Consider the following 18,862-nt stretch of genomic DNA (forward strand, 5'->3'; position numbering starts at 1 on the left):
AAATTGTAAAGGGGATTCAAGGAACTTTTAGGTGGGTTGGGCCAGACCTCTAATGTCTCTCCCAAACCTGAGAGTTTGTGGTTCTTAGGTACAAAGGGTTGGTAGAGAATCATGAAATCTAAGTAGTTGGGCCAAGGGGTCATGGTTCTATCTTGATCTTTCCCCCCACAAACCTGTTTTTCCCTATGTGTATGCAGCATCCTATGTAGGTTAATGGCAGCATCCGTTACCCATTTGCTCAAACCAAAAACCTGGTCATCCTTCCTCTTTCTACTATACCCCACATTTTATCCATCAGCAAGTTGTGACCCAGCTCTGCTTTCCACCCACATCATGTTTCAGTGACCTCTCCTCATCTCCAACACTATCACTTGTCTAGATCAGGGGTCAGCAAACTGTAGCCCTGTGGGCCAAAGCCAGCCTGTGGCCTGTTTTCGTAAATAAAGTTTGAATGCAACATTGTCACCCCCATTTTATTTACACATTGTCCATTGCTTTCAGGACTGAGATGGCTGAGTTGAGGGCCAAGCAGCAGCAGAGACTCTACAGCCCACAAAGTCTAAGAGCTTTACTTTGGGGCCCTTCAGAGAAAAAGCTTGCTGACGGGGTCATCCATTTTCTATCAAATATCCTTTCTTGTTTGCTTTCTTTAACAACCCTTAAAAAATGTAAAAACCATTATTAGTTCACTGGCTTTCCAATACAGACCATAGGCAGGATTGGCCCACAGGCTTTTCGTCACCAACACCTTCCTAAACAAATAATCTTTTCCAAGCATTAATTAAATCATGTCACTTTATGTTAAAAATCTCCAAAGGCCTCCCATCACACTTAAAGTAAAATCCAAATATCTTACCGTGGCGTGGAAAGTCTTTCGGCTCCAGTTCTGTATCCCTCTCCTTCCGCACGCCCCCTCTGACTAGCTCTGTTCTGTCCATACTTGCCTCTGGCAGGACCTCAAACTTGCCAAGGGTGCTCCCACCCCAGGGCCGTTGCACGCTTCATTTTTTGGCCCAGGGCACTTGTATACCGATCTTCTCAGGATTTGCTCTTCTCATTCAGGTCAGAGGGTTTCACCGGACTCTCCTACTAAAATAGCTTTCCCATAGCCCCAGTCGTTCTGTCTCTCTTTACTTTGCATGATTTCTTCAGAGCCCTTATGGGAAACTAAGTTATTTTTAGGTTTACTTGTATATTGTCTGTCTGTTCCATTAGAATGTAAACACCCTGAGGACAGACACTTTGTGTATGTGGTTCATGGCTGCATCGCCAGCTCCTGCTGGTGCCTGGTACCTAGTAGGAATTTAATAAATATTTATTGAATGGATGATTGGCTAGTTATAAATAGTGAAGATCCTTTCCTCTCGTCAACTAATTAGGTTCGTGGGAAAGAACGTACACTAACCCCCTACTGAAAATACTGTTTATTGATGTTTTTTTCATCTACTGTTCCTCTGTATCTCCAGCAGCCAATGGGCATCTTTTCCATCCTCGAAGAGGAATGTATGTTTCATCAGGCTACTGATGTGACTTTCAAGACCAAACTTTTTGACAACCATTTTGGAAAGTCAGTTCATTTCCAGAAGCCCAAGCCTAACAATAAGAAGAAATATGAAGCTCACTTTGAACTTGTCCATTATGCAGGAATGGTACGTTACCTTTAGACCCTCAGCCCTGAATTTTCCTGCCTCTGTTTCAAATGTACTCAGCCCAAATCCTTTGATAATATATAAGTAAAGTTTAGATTAAATGAAGAACAAAATAAATCTCAGTTCCCGAAAAAAAAAAAATTGGTATAGCCTTTTAGCACTTAGGAAATGAAACAGCCATACTATAATAACAGAGATCAAAAATCTCAAAATAGACTGTCACCCCAACTCAAAGTAAGAAAGCTTCAGAAAGTCATGGAGACCATCAAAGCATGGGTTTTTCCTTATTTGACCTTCCTTTCAACTGAACATTGTGTGAATGAGTGATTTCAATTGATCTTTTTACTGAAGATTTTTCTTCATTCTCTCATAGAGAAAGAGTCACTGTGAAGTAACGGTCTCCAAACTGTGACCAACAAAGATTCCTAATGACCCGCACTCCCTCTCCTCATTTCCCCACTGGCTGTGTGTGTGTGTGTGTGTGTCTGTGTGTGTCTGTGCCCACACGCATGACCCTTCTTTCTGCTTTTATGGTTCTGGTCCACGATTCTGGATGGGACAAGAAGAGAACTGATAAGGGATAAAATAATGCTTTGACCTAAAAATGACCTGCTGACTGTACCTAGATATGCTTGTAACTCTCTTCTTTGATATCCTTGAATATTATTATAATAATATTTATAGTAAAATACCATTTGATAATGTTTTTGGAATGCTCACTGTGTGTCAGAGACAGCTGGTCTATTTCATCTATTCTTGCCCATGAAGGAGGGCTGATGTGAATTGTTTCTCCTGGAAATGCCATCTATTTCTTCCTCCCTCTCCCGCTTCATGTTCCTCGGCTTCCCTGCTTCTTCCTCCCTCTCCACCTCCGCACCTCCCCTTTTCTTCCTTTCTTTCCACAGTGTAAATGGTAAAGCCTGAGAATCTCTTTGTGTTGCACATAGATTTCTGGAATATTTATTCAGCGCTGTTACATTGAACTGATTTAAAGTTAAAGGACCCACACAATTTATGATTTTTTTTTTTAAAGGAATACACAATTTGCTAAGTAACTTATGCAGTCTCCTCTTTTGTTACCTGAACTGCATGCCTTTCCAAAGGTGCCTTATAACATCAGTGGCTGGCTTGAAAAGAACAAAGATTTTCTTAATGAAACAGTGGTGGCAATATTTCAGAAGTCGTCCAACAGACTCCTGGCAAACCTTTTTGAAAATTACATCAGTACCCACACTGGTGAGTCGAAAAATCTTCCTCAAATTTTCAGCCTCAGAATGGAACTCATGTCTGCCTCAGCACTTATAAAAATTCCGGCTTCTTTCCTGTGATATCTGTGTCTGCTCCCTGTGGTCTGAGTCATCCCCTCTCATTAGCCTTTCCGTCCTCTGGCTGGTGGTTCTTAGGGAGAACGGTGCCCTAACGTAGATAGATCTCAAGGAGACTGCTCCAGCCTGCTTTTATCTTCTATTCAACCAAGCTGCAAAGAAGAGAGCAGCAAACTATGTTTTAATAAATGATTTAGGGGAAATAACAATTCCTTTAATGCATATCTCCCAAATATCCTGGAATTCTCCTTCACAGTGCTTTTATATTATAGTAATGGGGTTTTCATAAGCTTCATGAGGGCAGAGATGATGTCTCACTTGTTCAAGTATAGCCTCAAGCATGTAGCGGATGTCTGTTTAGCAGGCATGCCATAAATACTTGTTGACCAACTAATAACTAATCTTGTTTAGTAGTTTGTAACTTACAAAGCGCTTTTATTTTTTTATTTTTTGGCGCACGGGCTTAGTTGCTCCGTGGCATGTGGGATCTTCCTGGAGCAGGGATTGAGCTCATGTCCTCTGCATTGACAGGCAGATTCCCAACCACTACACCACCTAGGAAGCCCCAACCACTTAGGAAGCCCCAACAAAGCGCTTTTAGATACATTATCTTACTTAATCCTTGTCCTGACCCTTTCAGTTACATGCAGAGGGAAATCTCTCCCTATTTTACAGGAACAAGTACAGAAGAATTAAGCAGCATCCCCAGTATCACAAATCTACTGTTGAAAGATAAACTCAGGCATATTAAAATTTTTAAGAGTTTACTTGAGCAAACAGCAATTCAAATTGGGCAGCACCAAACCAGAAGTGGCAAAGAGCATTCCACCCACAGGAGCTCAGGGAGAGACTTTTATAGAGAAAAGGTGGAAGCAAAGTAAGGAAATTATTGATTAGCTATGACTGAAGCTCTGTTGGCTCTTTATTTTTTTTATTTTTTTTTTATTTTTTTGGGGGTACACCAGGTTCAATCATCTGTTTTTATACACATATCCCCGTATTCCCTCCTTTCCTTGACTCTCCCCCTCGAGTCCCCCCCACCCTCCCCGCCCCAGTCCTCTAAGGCATCTTCCGTCCTCGAGTTGGACTCCCTTTGTTATACAACAACTTCCCACTGACTATTTTACAGTTGGTAGTATATATATGTCTGTGCTACTCTCTCGCTTCGTCTCAGTTTCCCCTTCACCCCCCGCCCCCTCCCATACCTCGAGTTCTCCAGTCCATTCTCTGTATCTGCATCCTTGTTCTTGTCACTGAGTTCATCAGTACCATTTTTAGATTCCGTATATGTGAGTTAGCATACAATATTTGTCCTTCTCTTTCTGACTTACTTCACTCTGTATGACAGATTGTAGTTCTATCCACCTCATTACATAGAGCTCCATCTCATCCCTTTTTATAGCTGAGTAATATTCCATTGTATTGTTGGCTCTTTATGATACGTTGTCCTTAGTGTTTTGATTTGGTAGCCTTGGGGCACTTACAGGCTTAGATTTTGGTTTGCTTACATAGGCCGCCACCTCAGTCTGTGGCCTCCTTGCTTCATTAATTTAACACTACTAAATAGCAAAGCTGAGATAGGAAACAAGACTTGTGCTTCCTCGTCTCATGCCTGTTCTACTCTCACGGCGTTCTGGAAACAAAACAGAGAGATGGACAGGCTACCTGGATTCAGGACCCAATCCAGATTTCTGCACTGTGATACAAAGCCTTGGAGGACACAGAGCCCAGGTTGCTGCCATCACCCTCACATCTGGACGACTGCCAGCTGCAGAGGGAGGCTCGCCACGGTTCACCGCAGAAGTCCAGACTGGCAGCCCCTGAGCAGAACCTGGTCTTCAAACACGTTTGGTCAACGCTGATTAAAAAAAATTGGAAGGTTCCACAATACACATTTGGATTCCCTTTTTCTTTTGAAAAATGGAAATTCTGGCCAGCCTGGTTTCAGATGCCCTTGTGGTAATGGGGCAAAGTGTACTAGCTGTTCTTTACATGGGGTGTGTCCTCTCACTTGCTGACAGTCTCACCCTCCTGTTGTCTTACACCCAGCTTCAGGTTCACTCCTGTCCCCTGTCACCTGCTTTGGGACTCCTGTTGACATGGTTAGGGAATGGAGAGAGTTTAGCACTTCCCGGCTCCATCAGCTCATGATGACATAATTCAGGAGCATGCCTGAAATCCTGTTGACCTGCCTCAAGAGGAGGCTGAGAAATGAAAGCTATTGTGTTTGGCCCTGAAAATCTTCAGGCAGTGCATTTGCCTGATTCTAATAGCTTCTAAAGTACTTCTGAGAAGTCTGATAGATAGTGGCCACTTAAGTGTATGGCTCCCAAATGAGTCATGCTCTGATCATAAGAAATCAGAGAGTGGTTTGGGCAGAGAATGAGAAAGGACATTGTCTTCTGACTCTTCTTCAGGGTGTGCTGTGTTCTTTTGAACTAGAAGAGGAGAACTGTCCAGAATGTCCTTTTTCACAATTCTTTAAGAACCCCCTGAAAACACTTGCCTCCAAGTTTCTGGCTCTTCCAAACATTAAATTACTCATAATGAGCATACATTCTTCTGGAGAATCCAAGTACTGTAAACTAGTTATAATTTTTTAAAAAAATTAATGGAATGTAGTAGTATCCCCTTTCCATGGGTAAAGAAATGGAAGTCAAGTGATTCACTTGGAGGGCCTGGGGCATGTCAGTAGGCCATCAGCGATGAAACTTTATGACATCCGCCTCAGCACAGTTGCTACTCAAGCTGGAAAGTATCTTATCAGTTTTTCATATTAATAGCTCATTTTTTCCAGATTGCCTAAGGGTTTTGTTGTTGTGTTTTTGTACACCTTTGTGAGTTAGCACTACACAAATGTTTGTAAAACGATTTGGCTTAGCATAGATTCCTTTGCATCAAGAAAATGGGAATAGAATGTTTTTTATAAATTACAAAAGTAATGCATGAGTGTTGCCCCCAAACTCAGACAATATAGAAAAACTAAAAAGAGGAACATAAAAATTACCTATACTCTCCCATAGAGAGATCACAACTGCTAACATCTTAGTGTATACTCTACCCAACATTTTTTATGTATATAGTCACCCATATAGTCACAAAAAAGCACACTTAAAAACATGTGTACACACTCAGTATCATAATATACAAACTATTTTGTAGACTAATTTTTCTCTCAAAATAAATCCTAGCAATCTTCCCATGCCAGTTACGTGTATCTGCATTATCATTTTAAAAGGTTGCAGTGTTTCATTGTATGCATACTGTTTCATAATGTAAGTAACCAATCTCCTATTGATAGACGTTTGTTACCCTTTCAATTTTTTGCTTATATTTTTCTAATGACTAAACAATGCTGCAGTGAGTATCTTTGCACAGTTGCCTCACGATTTCCTTAAGGAAAAGCAGCAGAAAGAGACTTTTGTGTTGAGACATAAATATTTTTAAAGCTTTTGGTAGACATTGCCATATTGCTTCTAGAACTTTGACACATTTATGCTTTCATCAGCAGGGTTTGGTGATGTGACAAAAAAGAGCCTTTTTAGTACTTTGTTTCTTCTTTTTTTAGCTCTACAGTTTGGGGAGAAGAAACGCAAGAAAGGAGCTTCATTCCAAATGGTTGCATCTCTGCATAAAGTAATTTTTAATTGCATCTATTCATGTATTAACTGCCTCACAATTTGCATATGTTATTACTTATCTGAAATTTTACATCTTCAAAAAGGATAACATATCTGAAGTTAACCAAGTTGGAAAAGTTAAAGATTATCTTGAGGTTAACAGGCTTTAGTGGACACTGGTGGTGTCCTTCTTAGATCCCCTTTATCGGCCCTTCTTACCACTTATGAAAACAGTAGCACAGAACAGCTGACAGTTGCCAGAATTGCCCTTCGTCAAATGGGAAGCTAAGCTGTCTCCTTTCTCTCCCCTCCAGATTCTGGCCCCTCCCTTGCCTCAAGGAGGTACCAACTGTAGTATAAGTGGTGCATCTGTGCTCAGAGTTTCTGCAGGACTCAGACTAAGTGGAGTCCATACCGTTGCTTTTTTCTCCCCCTGCCCTACTCTGCTTCCCTCCTTCTCCAAATAAATCTCTTGAGCCAGAATCTCCATCTCAGATTCTGCTTCCAGAGAATCTGACCTAAGACAAAAAATTTTCCAGACAGAACACTTGAGAAACAATTTCTTTCTTCAAGCCATTTTATTGCCCAGTTATAAAGTATTGCTAGCAAATTTAAAACAGGTAGCTATGATTCACAACAGAACTATGTCAGTCAGATAAATATTGACTTGGCCTAGGAAGGAAATCATGTATTTCGGTAAGCAGGGAAGAATGTTGAATTTGTTATTTTATTGTTGGTATGCATCTGGCTTTAAGATTAAGTTGATCAACGTGGAGACTTTATGAGGTGGATTGGTGCTTCTAGTGATTTGCAAAGTGATTTTGTGTTGTTTATGGTCTGTATTTTAGGAAAACCTAAATAAATTGATGACTAACCTGAAATCAACAGCACCTCATTTTGTGAGATGCATAAATCCCAACACGAACAAAATGCCAGGTGAGTAGATTTCTTTGTAATCCGCACTAGGAAATTCATTTGATTTAAGCTATGTTGAATATGTTTTAAAGAAACATTTACCAATCTCTTTTATTTAAGGTAGATTTTCAGATAGAAAAACTAAAATAAGTTAAAAGTGAGTTTTTCAAAACCTCCTCAAGATTGTCTTTGAATTGAGATTCAAGTGGACATACAGAAGGATTTCACAAAGCAGACTCAATTATTAGAATGCTTGATATTATCATTTATATCCCCCCTTGAATTTCATGCTAAAATGTGGATGAGCTTCTATGCCATTGTCTACAAGGGCAAAGTATAATAAAAAGGGATTGAATAATCAATTGGGGGATTAAGATAGATATTTCAGCATAAAGGAAATCATTTGGTCTAAATTATCTAAATTGAGCATAAAGAGAGTTTCTAAATCCATTTCTAATTGTTAAGAACTCCCTCTAGTCTTCCTTCATAATACTAGTATCTTCCCTCTCCTTAACACTACCCATCTCTTTAGTTATGTACTTCTGGGCAAAAGATACTCTTTAAAAAATGTTTTATTTTTCCTCCAGTTTTATTGAGATGTAATTGGCATACAATACTGTATAAGCTTAAGGTGTACAGCATAGTGGTTTGCCTTACATACATCATGAAATGATTATAAGTTTAGTTAACATTCATCATCTCTTACAGATAAAAAAAAAAAGAGAGAAAAAAGTTTCCTTGTTATGAGAACTCTTAGGATCGACTCAATAACTTTCAATATACCATACTGCAGTGTTAACTATAGTCATTATGTTGCACACTACATCCCTAGTACTTATTTATCTTAAAAATGGAAGTTTGTACATTTTGACCACCTTCCTCCAATTCCCCTCCCCATCCCCACCTCTGGTAACCACAAATAGGATCTTTTTTGCTATGAGTTTGTTTTTTAAAGATTCCATGTATAAGTGAGTGTGTCTGGTATTTTCACCATAAGCTTCTTTGCTATTAACCTCTTTGCCCCAAGCATTTTTGCTACATATGTTTTCCCGACATAACTAATTGGCCATAAGGCAATTTTGTCATAAAAGATAACAAAAAATAAAAGAGGGACGTTAAAAAGGACGTAATGAAATATGAAAAATGAATAGCAAAATTAAGAAGACTGTATTGTGAAATATAAGATATTTGAATACATTTAAAATGTGTATAGATTCATGGCAATGTTGTGCAAATAACTGATTTTACTTTGTGGGTTGAACCTAAGCATGTATCGTCCAAGTCTTTGTTCGTAGTTCATTATACATTTTTTGGCTTGTTGATTTGTCTCTTTGTTCTGCACCACACTTTTTCTTTTTTGCTAAAATTTCTTCCCTCACTGAGAGAGGTATCAGTTTCCAAATACTAGGATACACATTTGTAACTGAGCTTTGTCTTGTGTTGTGAAAGCTTTCCATACTGTTGTTTGCTCTTGGCATATTGTCCCATGTCTGTTGGTAGATGGTCCAAGTTCTACAGAAAATGTAGGTTCACCTGCACCTTTGAGGCCTTTGGCCTCTTTCAGATTCATGTAATATGAAAATGGGAGTACTGTTTCAGTGGAGAAATGAAACCAGACTGTCAACTAATTGAAACCAAACTGTCAACCAGTTATTTTATCTTTTATGGCAAAAAAATGCTGCATGGCCAATTACGTATGCGTTGAAAACATTTGTGGCAAAAATGCTTTCAGCCAAGACACTTAACGGTGAAAATATCTAGAACCATAAATGAGATCATACGGTATTTGTCTTTCTCTGTCTGGATTATTTCACTTAGCATAGTGCCCTCAAGGTCCTTTTATGTTGTCACACATGGCAAGATTTCCTTCTTTTGTATGACTGAATAATATTCCATTATACATATGTACCACAACATTTTTATCTGTTCATCCATTAGTGGACACTTAGATTGTTTCCATTTCTTGGCTTTTGTAGTGAATATTTTTTAACGAATGGATGGTGCTAGGGAGGTGCTGTGATAGGTAGGTGAATAGGAGGTGAATTATTTATGTTTTTAAGTAACAAAACAAAGTTTTTACAGATATTAATTACATGGATTGCTTTCTTTACATCTTGGATTTGAAGATTCCTAGCCTTCTCTTTGGAATTACAGGCTTCTATAGAGCTTGGTCGGAGGCTGTCAGCCTCAAAGTTGTGCATGTGACAAGCACTTATTTCTTCAGAGCACTAATTACCCTTAGAGTATGTAGCCAGATGTTGCTGATTCCAATTTCTGAGGTTCTGTAGTACCTTGCATTTTTATTAACCTCCTGTAATTATGACCCCGATCTTGACAGTCTATGACCTGTTTTGGGAAAGTGTGATGCTAAACAATGATGCTGCAGTTAGAGTTTTTGCAATGCAAACACTTCATGTACATTCACGCTGTATGTTTTTGCCTCATTGTTTCTTATCAGCTGGGTTTCTGAATGCATCTAGGGACACTGCTTCCATCTAGCAAGGAAGGAATCTAATTAGCTGCCTCTATTTTGGAGCAATTCTGTTACCTATTAGAGTTGCCTCCCATCGAGTCAGCTCTGATTTCAGCAGGGTGTTTTTTTGTTGTTGTTGTTGTTTTTTAAAGTCTTAAGACAAAGTCGTAAGAAAAGTTTCATGATATAATCAAAACAGTTCTTCATATGTCCTTAAAGGGAATGAGCATCCTTGATCCTCCTCTATCATAGAACTCTGCTTTTGCTCCTTCTTATAGATGATCTGTTTCTGTCTGTGAAAAGGATGGAAATACAGGACTGTGGATATATGGCTTAGGAGTTTATTTCTGTGACCCTGGGCATAAGCAGAGAATCATCTCATTCTGTTTTCCTTATAACACTCTAGCAGGTCTTTGTTAGGAGAGTGCTGCTTGGCTTCTTCTAGAAGCCTTGCTGAGAGCCAGATACAGTGGCTCATTGGTTGGCTTGCAAAGGCTTCTATCAGAGACTGCAGCTGCAGCTCTAGTGGGCTTCATCTCAGGAACAAAGGGGTACTAGGAGAATGCTTATACTATAGAATACAACTTAGTCTTTCTCAAGATAATCAGGAGAGAATGTAGGCCGGGATGTGGCCAGTTCTTTCCTAATGCAATACAGTAAATAGAATTTTGTGGTAGTACTCACCTTCCCCTTTCTTTGTATTCCTCCTTCTTGTAATCCCTTCCCCTTCCTACTTGGAGATGCCAGTTCTCTTTTGTGTTTTATCCCTTCTCTAGCTGGTTTTTGTCTGGCAAATGGATATAATACCAGCCATTTACATTCTAGCAAAAATGTATTTTTTTCATCTTCTAGGAGTATTTGCTTATGAAATCTTGACTAACTGTGAACTAAAGGATTCATTCCAGGTAAATCCTATTTGGAGACTCATAGGATGGGTACTTTGAGTGCCATCGGGCTGGGAGTTAGTGAATTCTCTTACCTATCATGTAAAGAAAACCAGATTCAAACGCTTTTAACCCAAGATGCAGCAATTAGGACAAGATCTAGGGTAATTGTTTTTTTAGACATGGACTCATCGTGACCTTTTTCTTCAGGTGTAATGGACCCTCATTTAGTACTACAGCAGCTGCGCTGTAATGGTGTCTTGGAAGGGATCAGGATATGCTGTGAAGGTTTTCCAAACCGACTGCTGTATGCTGATTTTAAACAAAGGTAAACATACATCCCAGGATCCAAGAAGCCTGGGGCAACCCATTTTGCTTTCCTCTCTTTCTGAGTGTTTAGGCATGTGTTGCTTGTTTGGTTGATATCCTCCAGACTGCAGATCGATGTGTTTTGGTGGTGGTGAGATATACGATGACAGAGTTCCATTATTATTTCCCCTTAAATCCAACATCCATGTAGCTGTAATATCCTTAAATCTCTATTACTGGATAATAGACCCACATATAGAAGAAATATATAGAGAAGAACGATATGCAGGCTGAATTGAATCTCTGAAACATTGTATGTACTTAATCGTAGCTGCCATCCAAGCAGGCTGTTGCTTTACCAGCGAGCCTGTGAAAGGAAGGAAGCCAGCAGGGTGTGCAGCATGAGGCAGGAGAGGCATCTCTGCTTTCTATTTCCTGAATTCTAAAAGTGTAAATTATAGGTCATCAAGCAAATTTGAGCAAAGTATAATAGACTAGAAAGAGTACCTGCCTCAGAATTAAGAAGCATATTTCTAGCTCTCCACCAATTCACCATTAGGGTGAGGAAATCTTGGAAAAGACCTTTAATGTCTCTGCTTTTCAGTTTCCTTATCTGTACAATAGAGATACTTAAGCCTTTCTTCCTCTTTCTCCTAATTTCTTCCTCCCTCCCTCCCTAATTGAGCAGAGAATCAAGTGAGGTGGTCTCTACAGCACTATGAAAAATACAAACTATTATATCAAAGGAAGGAATTATTGCTGGTATGCTCATTATTATTGCCAAGAGTTTTGTGAAAATTGAATATTGATAGGAGAGGTGGAAGTCTATATATACCTCCTTTTGCCTCACTTGTCCAGATTATTTGCACCCCTGACCTCAGGATTTATTCTTTACTTATTTTCAATTAGGTACTACATCCTGAACCCAAGGGCCTTTCCAAAGAGCAAGTTTGTGAGCAACAGAAAAGCAGCTGAAGAATTTCTTGGCTCCTTGGAGATAGACCATACACAGTACTGCTTTGGAATCACTAAGGTAACCAGAGAGCTATAAAGAATACATTTGGAAAGAGTGGGAGGAAAATCTGTGTATCTTAAAATACCCACAAAAGTGCAATTATAAGGCTTTCTACAGCACTCGTGACCACAAATAATACAAATAGAGCACCGTTGAAAGTGAAAACTTCAGCACTATTTGAGAGAGAAAATTCAAAATTCAGTGCTTTTTGAACCTCAGTCTTGACTACATTTACATTTTTATAATTATTCATCTAAGCAAATTTGTGCCAAGATATAAAATACTGAATCAACTTTAGTGTGCTAGAAAATGTGTATGCACATCAGAGCTAGGCAAAATTGAATCAACTTACTGGAGATAACTGCTTGTCTGCATGTGAACTGATTCATCCACAAGTACACTTTCAGGAAATTAATTCTGAAAAACTGAGTAACTAAAAACTTTAAGGTCAAATCTACTATCCAAAAAATTAATCCAAACTCAATTTCCTTAAATGTGATTCAGTAAATTCTGCTTCAGCTTGAAGATCTGTACATCATCCACATATTCTGGGAAACTTCTAACAGATTTGGTTTTATCTGAGTCAATGTCAGATTCTTTCTAACGACATCCATACGAAGGCCAAATTATTTGAAGGAGAATTGGAGGGTCTGGGAGGAAGAGCTTACAGAAAAAGAACTCTGTTGGACATGATTATAAAATATTACTCAACTCCCACATTTTGAGTACCTGAGAATCTGTTTCTGCTGTTTGTTGTTTCTGCTGATTTGCACTCCTGGTGCCTTGCTTCCTCATATGTTTAGTTAATTTTGCTGTATACTGCTCATCTAGACCAGGACTAGCATGAGTTGAGAGAGCCTCCTAAGGCACAAATTTTAAGGCAGCACTCACTCTTCAGGTTGTATAAGTACTGACTTGCACAAGCCCAAAAGTGAGTGCTTCCTTTAAAGTTGTGCTTTAGGTACCTCACTCACCTCATCTTGGCCATTACTAATGATTCTTGAAAAAATATTTATGTGTATTTTTTATTGCCTAAGACTAAAGAGACTTTCTCTAGAGCAGAGGTCAGCAAATTATGGCCTAAGGGCTATATCCATGGCCTATTTTTTATGTGGCCCCCTAGCTAAAAATGGTTTGACATTTTTTAAGGGTTTTCTTTTTTTTTTGGTTAATTCCTTCTTTAATTCAGAATTCTCTACTTATCTAAGAAACCTTCCTCCATTTATACCATGTAAAATACTTACATAAGCAACAACAATAATAAAAAACAAACAACTCAGTTAAAAATGGGCAAAGGACCTGAATAGACATCTCTCCCCCAGAAGATATACAAATGGCCAACAAACACATGAAAAGATGGTCAACATCATCAATTACCAGCAAGATGTGAATCCCAACCACACCTCACATCCATTCAGATGGTTAAAAAATACTCTCAAAAAACAAAAATAACAAGTGCTGGTGAGGATGTGGAACCTAAAGGGGTGTTTTTAAAGAGGAAGAAGAAGAAATAGAAGAAAAAGAGGAGGAGGAGGAAGCAGACATAGAGGAGGTGGAGGAGAAGGAGATGGCAGGGTATAGTGGATGTTCTCCAGAGACTATGTGTGGCCTGCAAAGCCTAAAGATATCTGGTCCTTTACAGAAAAAGTATGCAGACCCCTGTGTGCATATCCCTGCCTGGGCCTATCTTAAAACGTAAACCAAGTTCCCTAGACAGCCTAGACATTACTAATAGATCAAGAAGAGAATAGTCTAAGTTCTTAAGGAACAAACATAAACACAGGATTAAATTAAGTTTTCTTGGTTTTTGTTTGTTTGTTTGGGGCAAACTTTAGGTTGATAAAACCAAACTTTCTAGAATTTACATTTAACAAGAAATAGAACTGATAAACAAATACATCAGTTGTTTATAGGGCCATTTGATAGACATACACTGGATGCCCACTACGAGTGGAATTAACATCTGACATTTCTTTTAGATGTTTTTAAAAGCTGGATTTCTAGGCCAACTGGAAGCAATGAGAGATGAGAAACTATCTAAAGTCTTCACATTGTTCCAAGCCAGAGTACGGGGAAAACTGATGCAAATCAAGTTCCAGAGGATTCTGGAAGAGAGGTATGATATCCCTACCCTGCACCCCCACTGTTAGAGTAGTGGCGTGCCTCAGTCAATGTGACTTTAACTCATTGCCTTACAACTGGTCAGGGTAAAGAGCTCTGCCACCTCTGCTTAGTCTGGGACTTGAAATTTTTTAAATTATGGAACACCAAACAGAGCACAACGGGCTTTTATTATGCTATCTAATTAAGAATAACCATAATTCAGATGTTTTGCATCATTTCCAGTCTTCTCTTTGGAAGGATTCTTTATAGTTGGCAAAGTCTGGATCTCTGAGAGTGGTGTAATTCATAATTCAAAACAGAAGCAGACCTAGAAGGGTTTGCATGCATCTCACAGCCAACTCTGTGGGGAAGTTTGCTGCAAAGTAGGTAGGTGTTCTGACCACTTTACAGCCTCCCCTAGGTTAGAAACTGACTCATGGTGACATGTAACCACAACTCTCTTACTTCATTTCAGGCAGGTTCATTAGGGACATTTATCACCACCTCTGGACATTGAGGTATAGGTTTTGTTTATCCTTAATAGAATCATAGAAAGCAAGCTGGCAAAGTCTCTAAACAAAGGGACTATGAGCAAGGGATTCTGTGGTGGTTGTATTTACTTTTTACCGTAGGATAGTTTACCTTCTAGAGAGAGGTCCACAGGTCTTGGTATAATTTGCTTACTTGACAATCTGTTAATTCCTTCTGTTTCCCCAAAGAAGAAAAATATCATTACATAGTGATGTCAAAGATACTAGAGGGACATCTCATAAGAGTCTTCTGTGACCCACATGTATTGCTCAGTGTGGTACAGGAGTTAGGAGAGTTTGATCAGGATCAGGAGACATGGCTTCTATGACTAGTCTTGTAAACATAGCTAAGACTCTTAATTTCTCGTGTTCACTTCCTTCATCTCTGAAATGAGGTCTTTACTATCCATTCTCTCTAAATCATAGAATGACTTTAAAAGAATTATTGTGAAATATTTCAAACACAAAAAATACAGAAAATATTATAATGTGTACTCATGGAGCTATTATCAAAGTATATCAATTCCTAACATTTTCTCTGTAATTGCTCACAACTTAAAAATAAATTAATTAACAGGCAAAGTTGAAGCCCTTTGTGTATTTCTCCCGTGATCCAGACCCTATTCTTAGCTCCCCAGATCCGGAATTTGTGTTTATCACTCAATTTCATTCATTTTTCATATATAAAACATATCAAGGTTTAACATTTTTCTGTAGTTACTCACAATATATTTAAAAAAATAAATTAACAGACACAGTTGAAGCCCCTTGCATATTTCTCCTTTGGTCCAAGTTCTATGGAGTTATGCAGATATCATTAAAAGGTTACATGATTTTTCATGTTTTTAGTCTTTATGTAAATATTCTGTATATATTGTGTTTAAATTTGTTCTTTACACTCAGTACTAGTTTTGAAATTTATTAATGTTGATAAATCTAAGGCTAGATTATTGATCTTTTTTCCCTTTTAAAAAGAGTTTTATTGAGATATAATTGACATACAATAAACTGCACATAAAGTGTACAATTTGATATTTTTCGTATTAGTCATCTATTTTATACATATTAATGTGTATATGGCAATCCCAGTCTCCCAATTCGTCCCACTCCCCACCCCCCACACACACTTTCCTGCCTTGGTGTCCATATGTTTGTTCTCTACATCTGGGTCTCTATTTATGCCTTTCAAACCGGTTGATCTGTACCATTTCTCTAGATTCCACATATATGCATTAATATATGATATTTGTTTTTCTCTTTCTGACTCACTTCACTCTGTACGACAGTCTCTAGGTCCATCCATGTCTCTAGAAAGGTCCCAATTTTGTTCCTTTTTACAGCTGAGTAATATTCCATTGTATATATGTATCATATCTTCTTTATCCATTCATCTGTTGATGGATATTTAGGTTGCTTCCACGACCTGGCTGTTGTAAATAGTGCTGCAATGAAATTGGGGTGCATGTGTCTTTTTGAATTGTGGTGTTCTCTGGGTATATGCCCGGTAGTGGGATTGCTGGGTCATATGGTAATTCTATTTTTAGTTTTTTAAGCAACCTCTATACTGTTCTCCATAGTGTAGATTATTGATCTTAACTATTTCATAGTATTCCATTGTATGAATATGCCACAATTTATTTGTCCATCTCCAGCTCAAGTAAACTTAAGTTATTTATAATTTTTTGCTATTACAAATACTTCTATGGTGACATTTTTGTAAACTTCTCCCCCTGCACATATGCAAGAGTTTCTTGAGGGCAGTGTTACTCAAAATGACTGATAGTATGTAGGTAGCAGCTGGTCAAGGCCCACACTTTGAGTGGCATTTCTCTAGGTATGAATTATTAGGTTTTAGGCTATATCCAACTCCAGCTTCGTGAGATGTTGCCAAAATGCCTTCCATTTTACTCTTTACTAGAAGTATATAAAAGTTCCATGGCTCTATATTCTCACCAACTTGTGGTATTTCTGATTTGGGGGAAAGATATCATTTTCCTCTTAATATAATGTTTTCTGTAGATTGTTTTGTGGTTGTGATATATTGTATAGAGGACATTCGTTCCATCTTGCATTGTTAAGCATGTTTACAGAGAAATGGTTAAATCCTTTTTCTGCATCTATTGAAATAATTACATGGTTTTTCTCCATTAACCCATAAATGTGTTTAATTAAATAAATAGATTAAAAAAAAGTTAAACACACCTTGTTTATAAAATATTATCTTTTTCATACATTGTGGGATTGGTTATAGTATTATAGTAATTTTGCATCAATGTTCATGAATAAGTCTGGCTTATAATTATTTCTCCTGCTGTTATTTGACTTTGAATTAAGTTTACCTTAACCTCATAAAAGAGTTAGGCGATTTCTCTTTTCAAAAAGCAAAATGATTTATTTTGATTATCTGTCTTTGAGTGGTTGGTAAAATTTGCCTATAAATCCTCCTAGATCTGGTGTTTCTTTTGTGATAGATTTTACAACTTTGATTTAATTTATTTAATAGTTACAGGCCTAATGAGATTTTTGTCTTCGTGAATCAGTTTAAATTAATTTCTTTAAAAAAAGAAATTTTACATTTCTTTTAAATCGTCCAATTTGCTAGATTATAATTTTTAATCTTTATCATACCTATAATTATGTTTCTAGAACATAATCTTATATTGTTTTCTTAGAGTATTATCATTCCTAATATTGTTTATTTATGCCTCTCTTTTTCTTTTTTTTTTTTTAAGCTCTTTATTGGAATATAATTGCTTTACACTCTTGTACCAGCTTTTGAGGTACACCAAAGTGAATCAGCTGTATTTATACATATATCCCCATATCCCCTCCCTCCCGCGACTCCTCCCCACCGTCCCCGTCCCAGCCCTCTAAGGCATCACCCATCATCGAGTTGATCTCCCTTTGTTATACAGCAAATTCCCACTAGCTATCTATTTTACAGGTGATAGTGTATATATGTCTATGCTACTTTCTCACTTCGTCCCATCTTCCCCTTTGCACCCCACCCCCAACCCTGTGTCCTCCAGTCCATTCCCTGCATCTGCATCCTTATTCTTGCCCTGTCACTGGGTTCATCAGTGCCATTGTTTTAGATTCCATATATATGAGTTAGCATGCGGTATTTGTTTTCCTCTCTCTGGCTGACTTCACTCTGTATGACAGACTCTAGGTCTTGATTGTCAGATGTTTATTTAATTAGACTACTTAATAACCCATCTTTAAAATTTTTCTTTTTTTTTTTTTGTTCTCTAGTTCATTAGTTTCTGATCTCAGTTCTTTTCTTTCCTTCCTTACACTTGCTAGGGTTTATTTTTCTTAATTCACATTTTTTTTCAATGTGTTTAATCAGCTGCTTAATTCTTCCGTTGAGTATTTGATTTCAGTGACTATACTTTTCAGTACTACACATTTTATTTGGTTATCTTTCAAATCTGTCTTCCCTTTTATCCTAGTGGCTCAGTTTTTCTTGTTTTTTCAATTCTTTCCTTTATGTCTTTAATAATTTTTAATAATTATTTTATGATCTCCACCAGATTGTTCAATTATCTAAAATCCTTGGGGGTTTAATTAAACTTTTCATGATGGGTGCTCACACTCACTGATGGTTGAATTTTTTTTTTCTATATGTGTTTTTTAATTTCAAATTGTAAGCTCATCTTCAAGGGGACTGTATTTAAGAGAATCTCTAGTGCTTGATTTTAAGGTATTTTCTTCAGTGTACTTTTGTATTTTTCTCCTAAAGTCCCAAAGGGTATTTATTACCAGTGTAAAAAATAATTATGCTAATTTCTTGTGTATTTCTGCACTAATCAGGTAGTATAATTTAAACCTCAAACACTCCAGTGGTGCTGGTTCACAGTTAAAAAAAAAAAAAAATTCCTTGTGTAGGATGTTTTTTCTTCATTCTGAGCCCAGACCAAATCAGATGTACTTCTCTTTGACTTCTGTCTGTGTCAGTGGGTGAATTTTTAAATCCTCCTTTTCATTAGGGTGAATTTCTTTGAAAATCTCAGCCTGTGTCTTCATCCACAAGGAT

The 18,862-nt window shown here is 37.8% G+C and overlaps 1 protein-coding gene across 1 annotated transcript in view; it reads left to right on the plus strand.

Annotated features, from left to right (window-relative positions):
* MYH15 (myosin heavy chain 15) overlaps nucleotides 1-18,862 on the plus strand; it is a 132,979-nt gene that overhangs the window by 45,742 nt on the left and 68,375 nt on the right. The window contains exons 15-21 of the mRNA XM_057696649.1: nucleotides 1,470-1,649; nucleotides 2,753-2,885; nucleotides 6,543-6,610; nucleotides 7,443-7,530; nucleotides 11,077-11,194; nucleotides 12,085-12,208; nucleotides 14,170-14,306. Of these exons, the coding sequence (XP_057552632.1) occupies nucleotides 1,470-1,649; nucleotides 2,753-2,885; nucleotides 6,543-6,610; nucleotides 7,443-7,530; nucleotides 11,077-11,194; nucleotides 12,085-12,208; nucleotides 14,170-14,306 (848 nt within the window). The remainder of the gene's footprint in view (nucleotides 1-1,469; nucleotides 1,650-2,752; nucleotides 2,886-6,542; nucleotides 6,611-7,442; nucleotides 7,531-11,076; nucleotides 11,195-12,084; nucleotides 12,209-14,169; nucleotides 14,307-18,862) is intronic.

This window comes from Hippopotamus amphibius, chromosome 10, assembly GCF_030028045.1.
Source record: "Hippopotamus amphibius kiboko isolate mHipAmp2 chromosome 10, mHipAmp2.hap2, whole genome shotgun sequence".
NCBI classification, from domain to species: Eukaryota; Metazoa; Chordata; class Mammalia; order Artiodactyla; family Hippopotamidae; genus Hippopotamus; species Hippopotamus amphibius.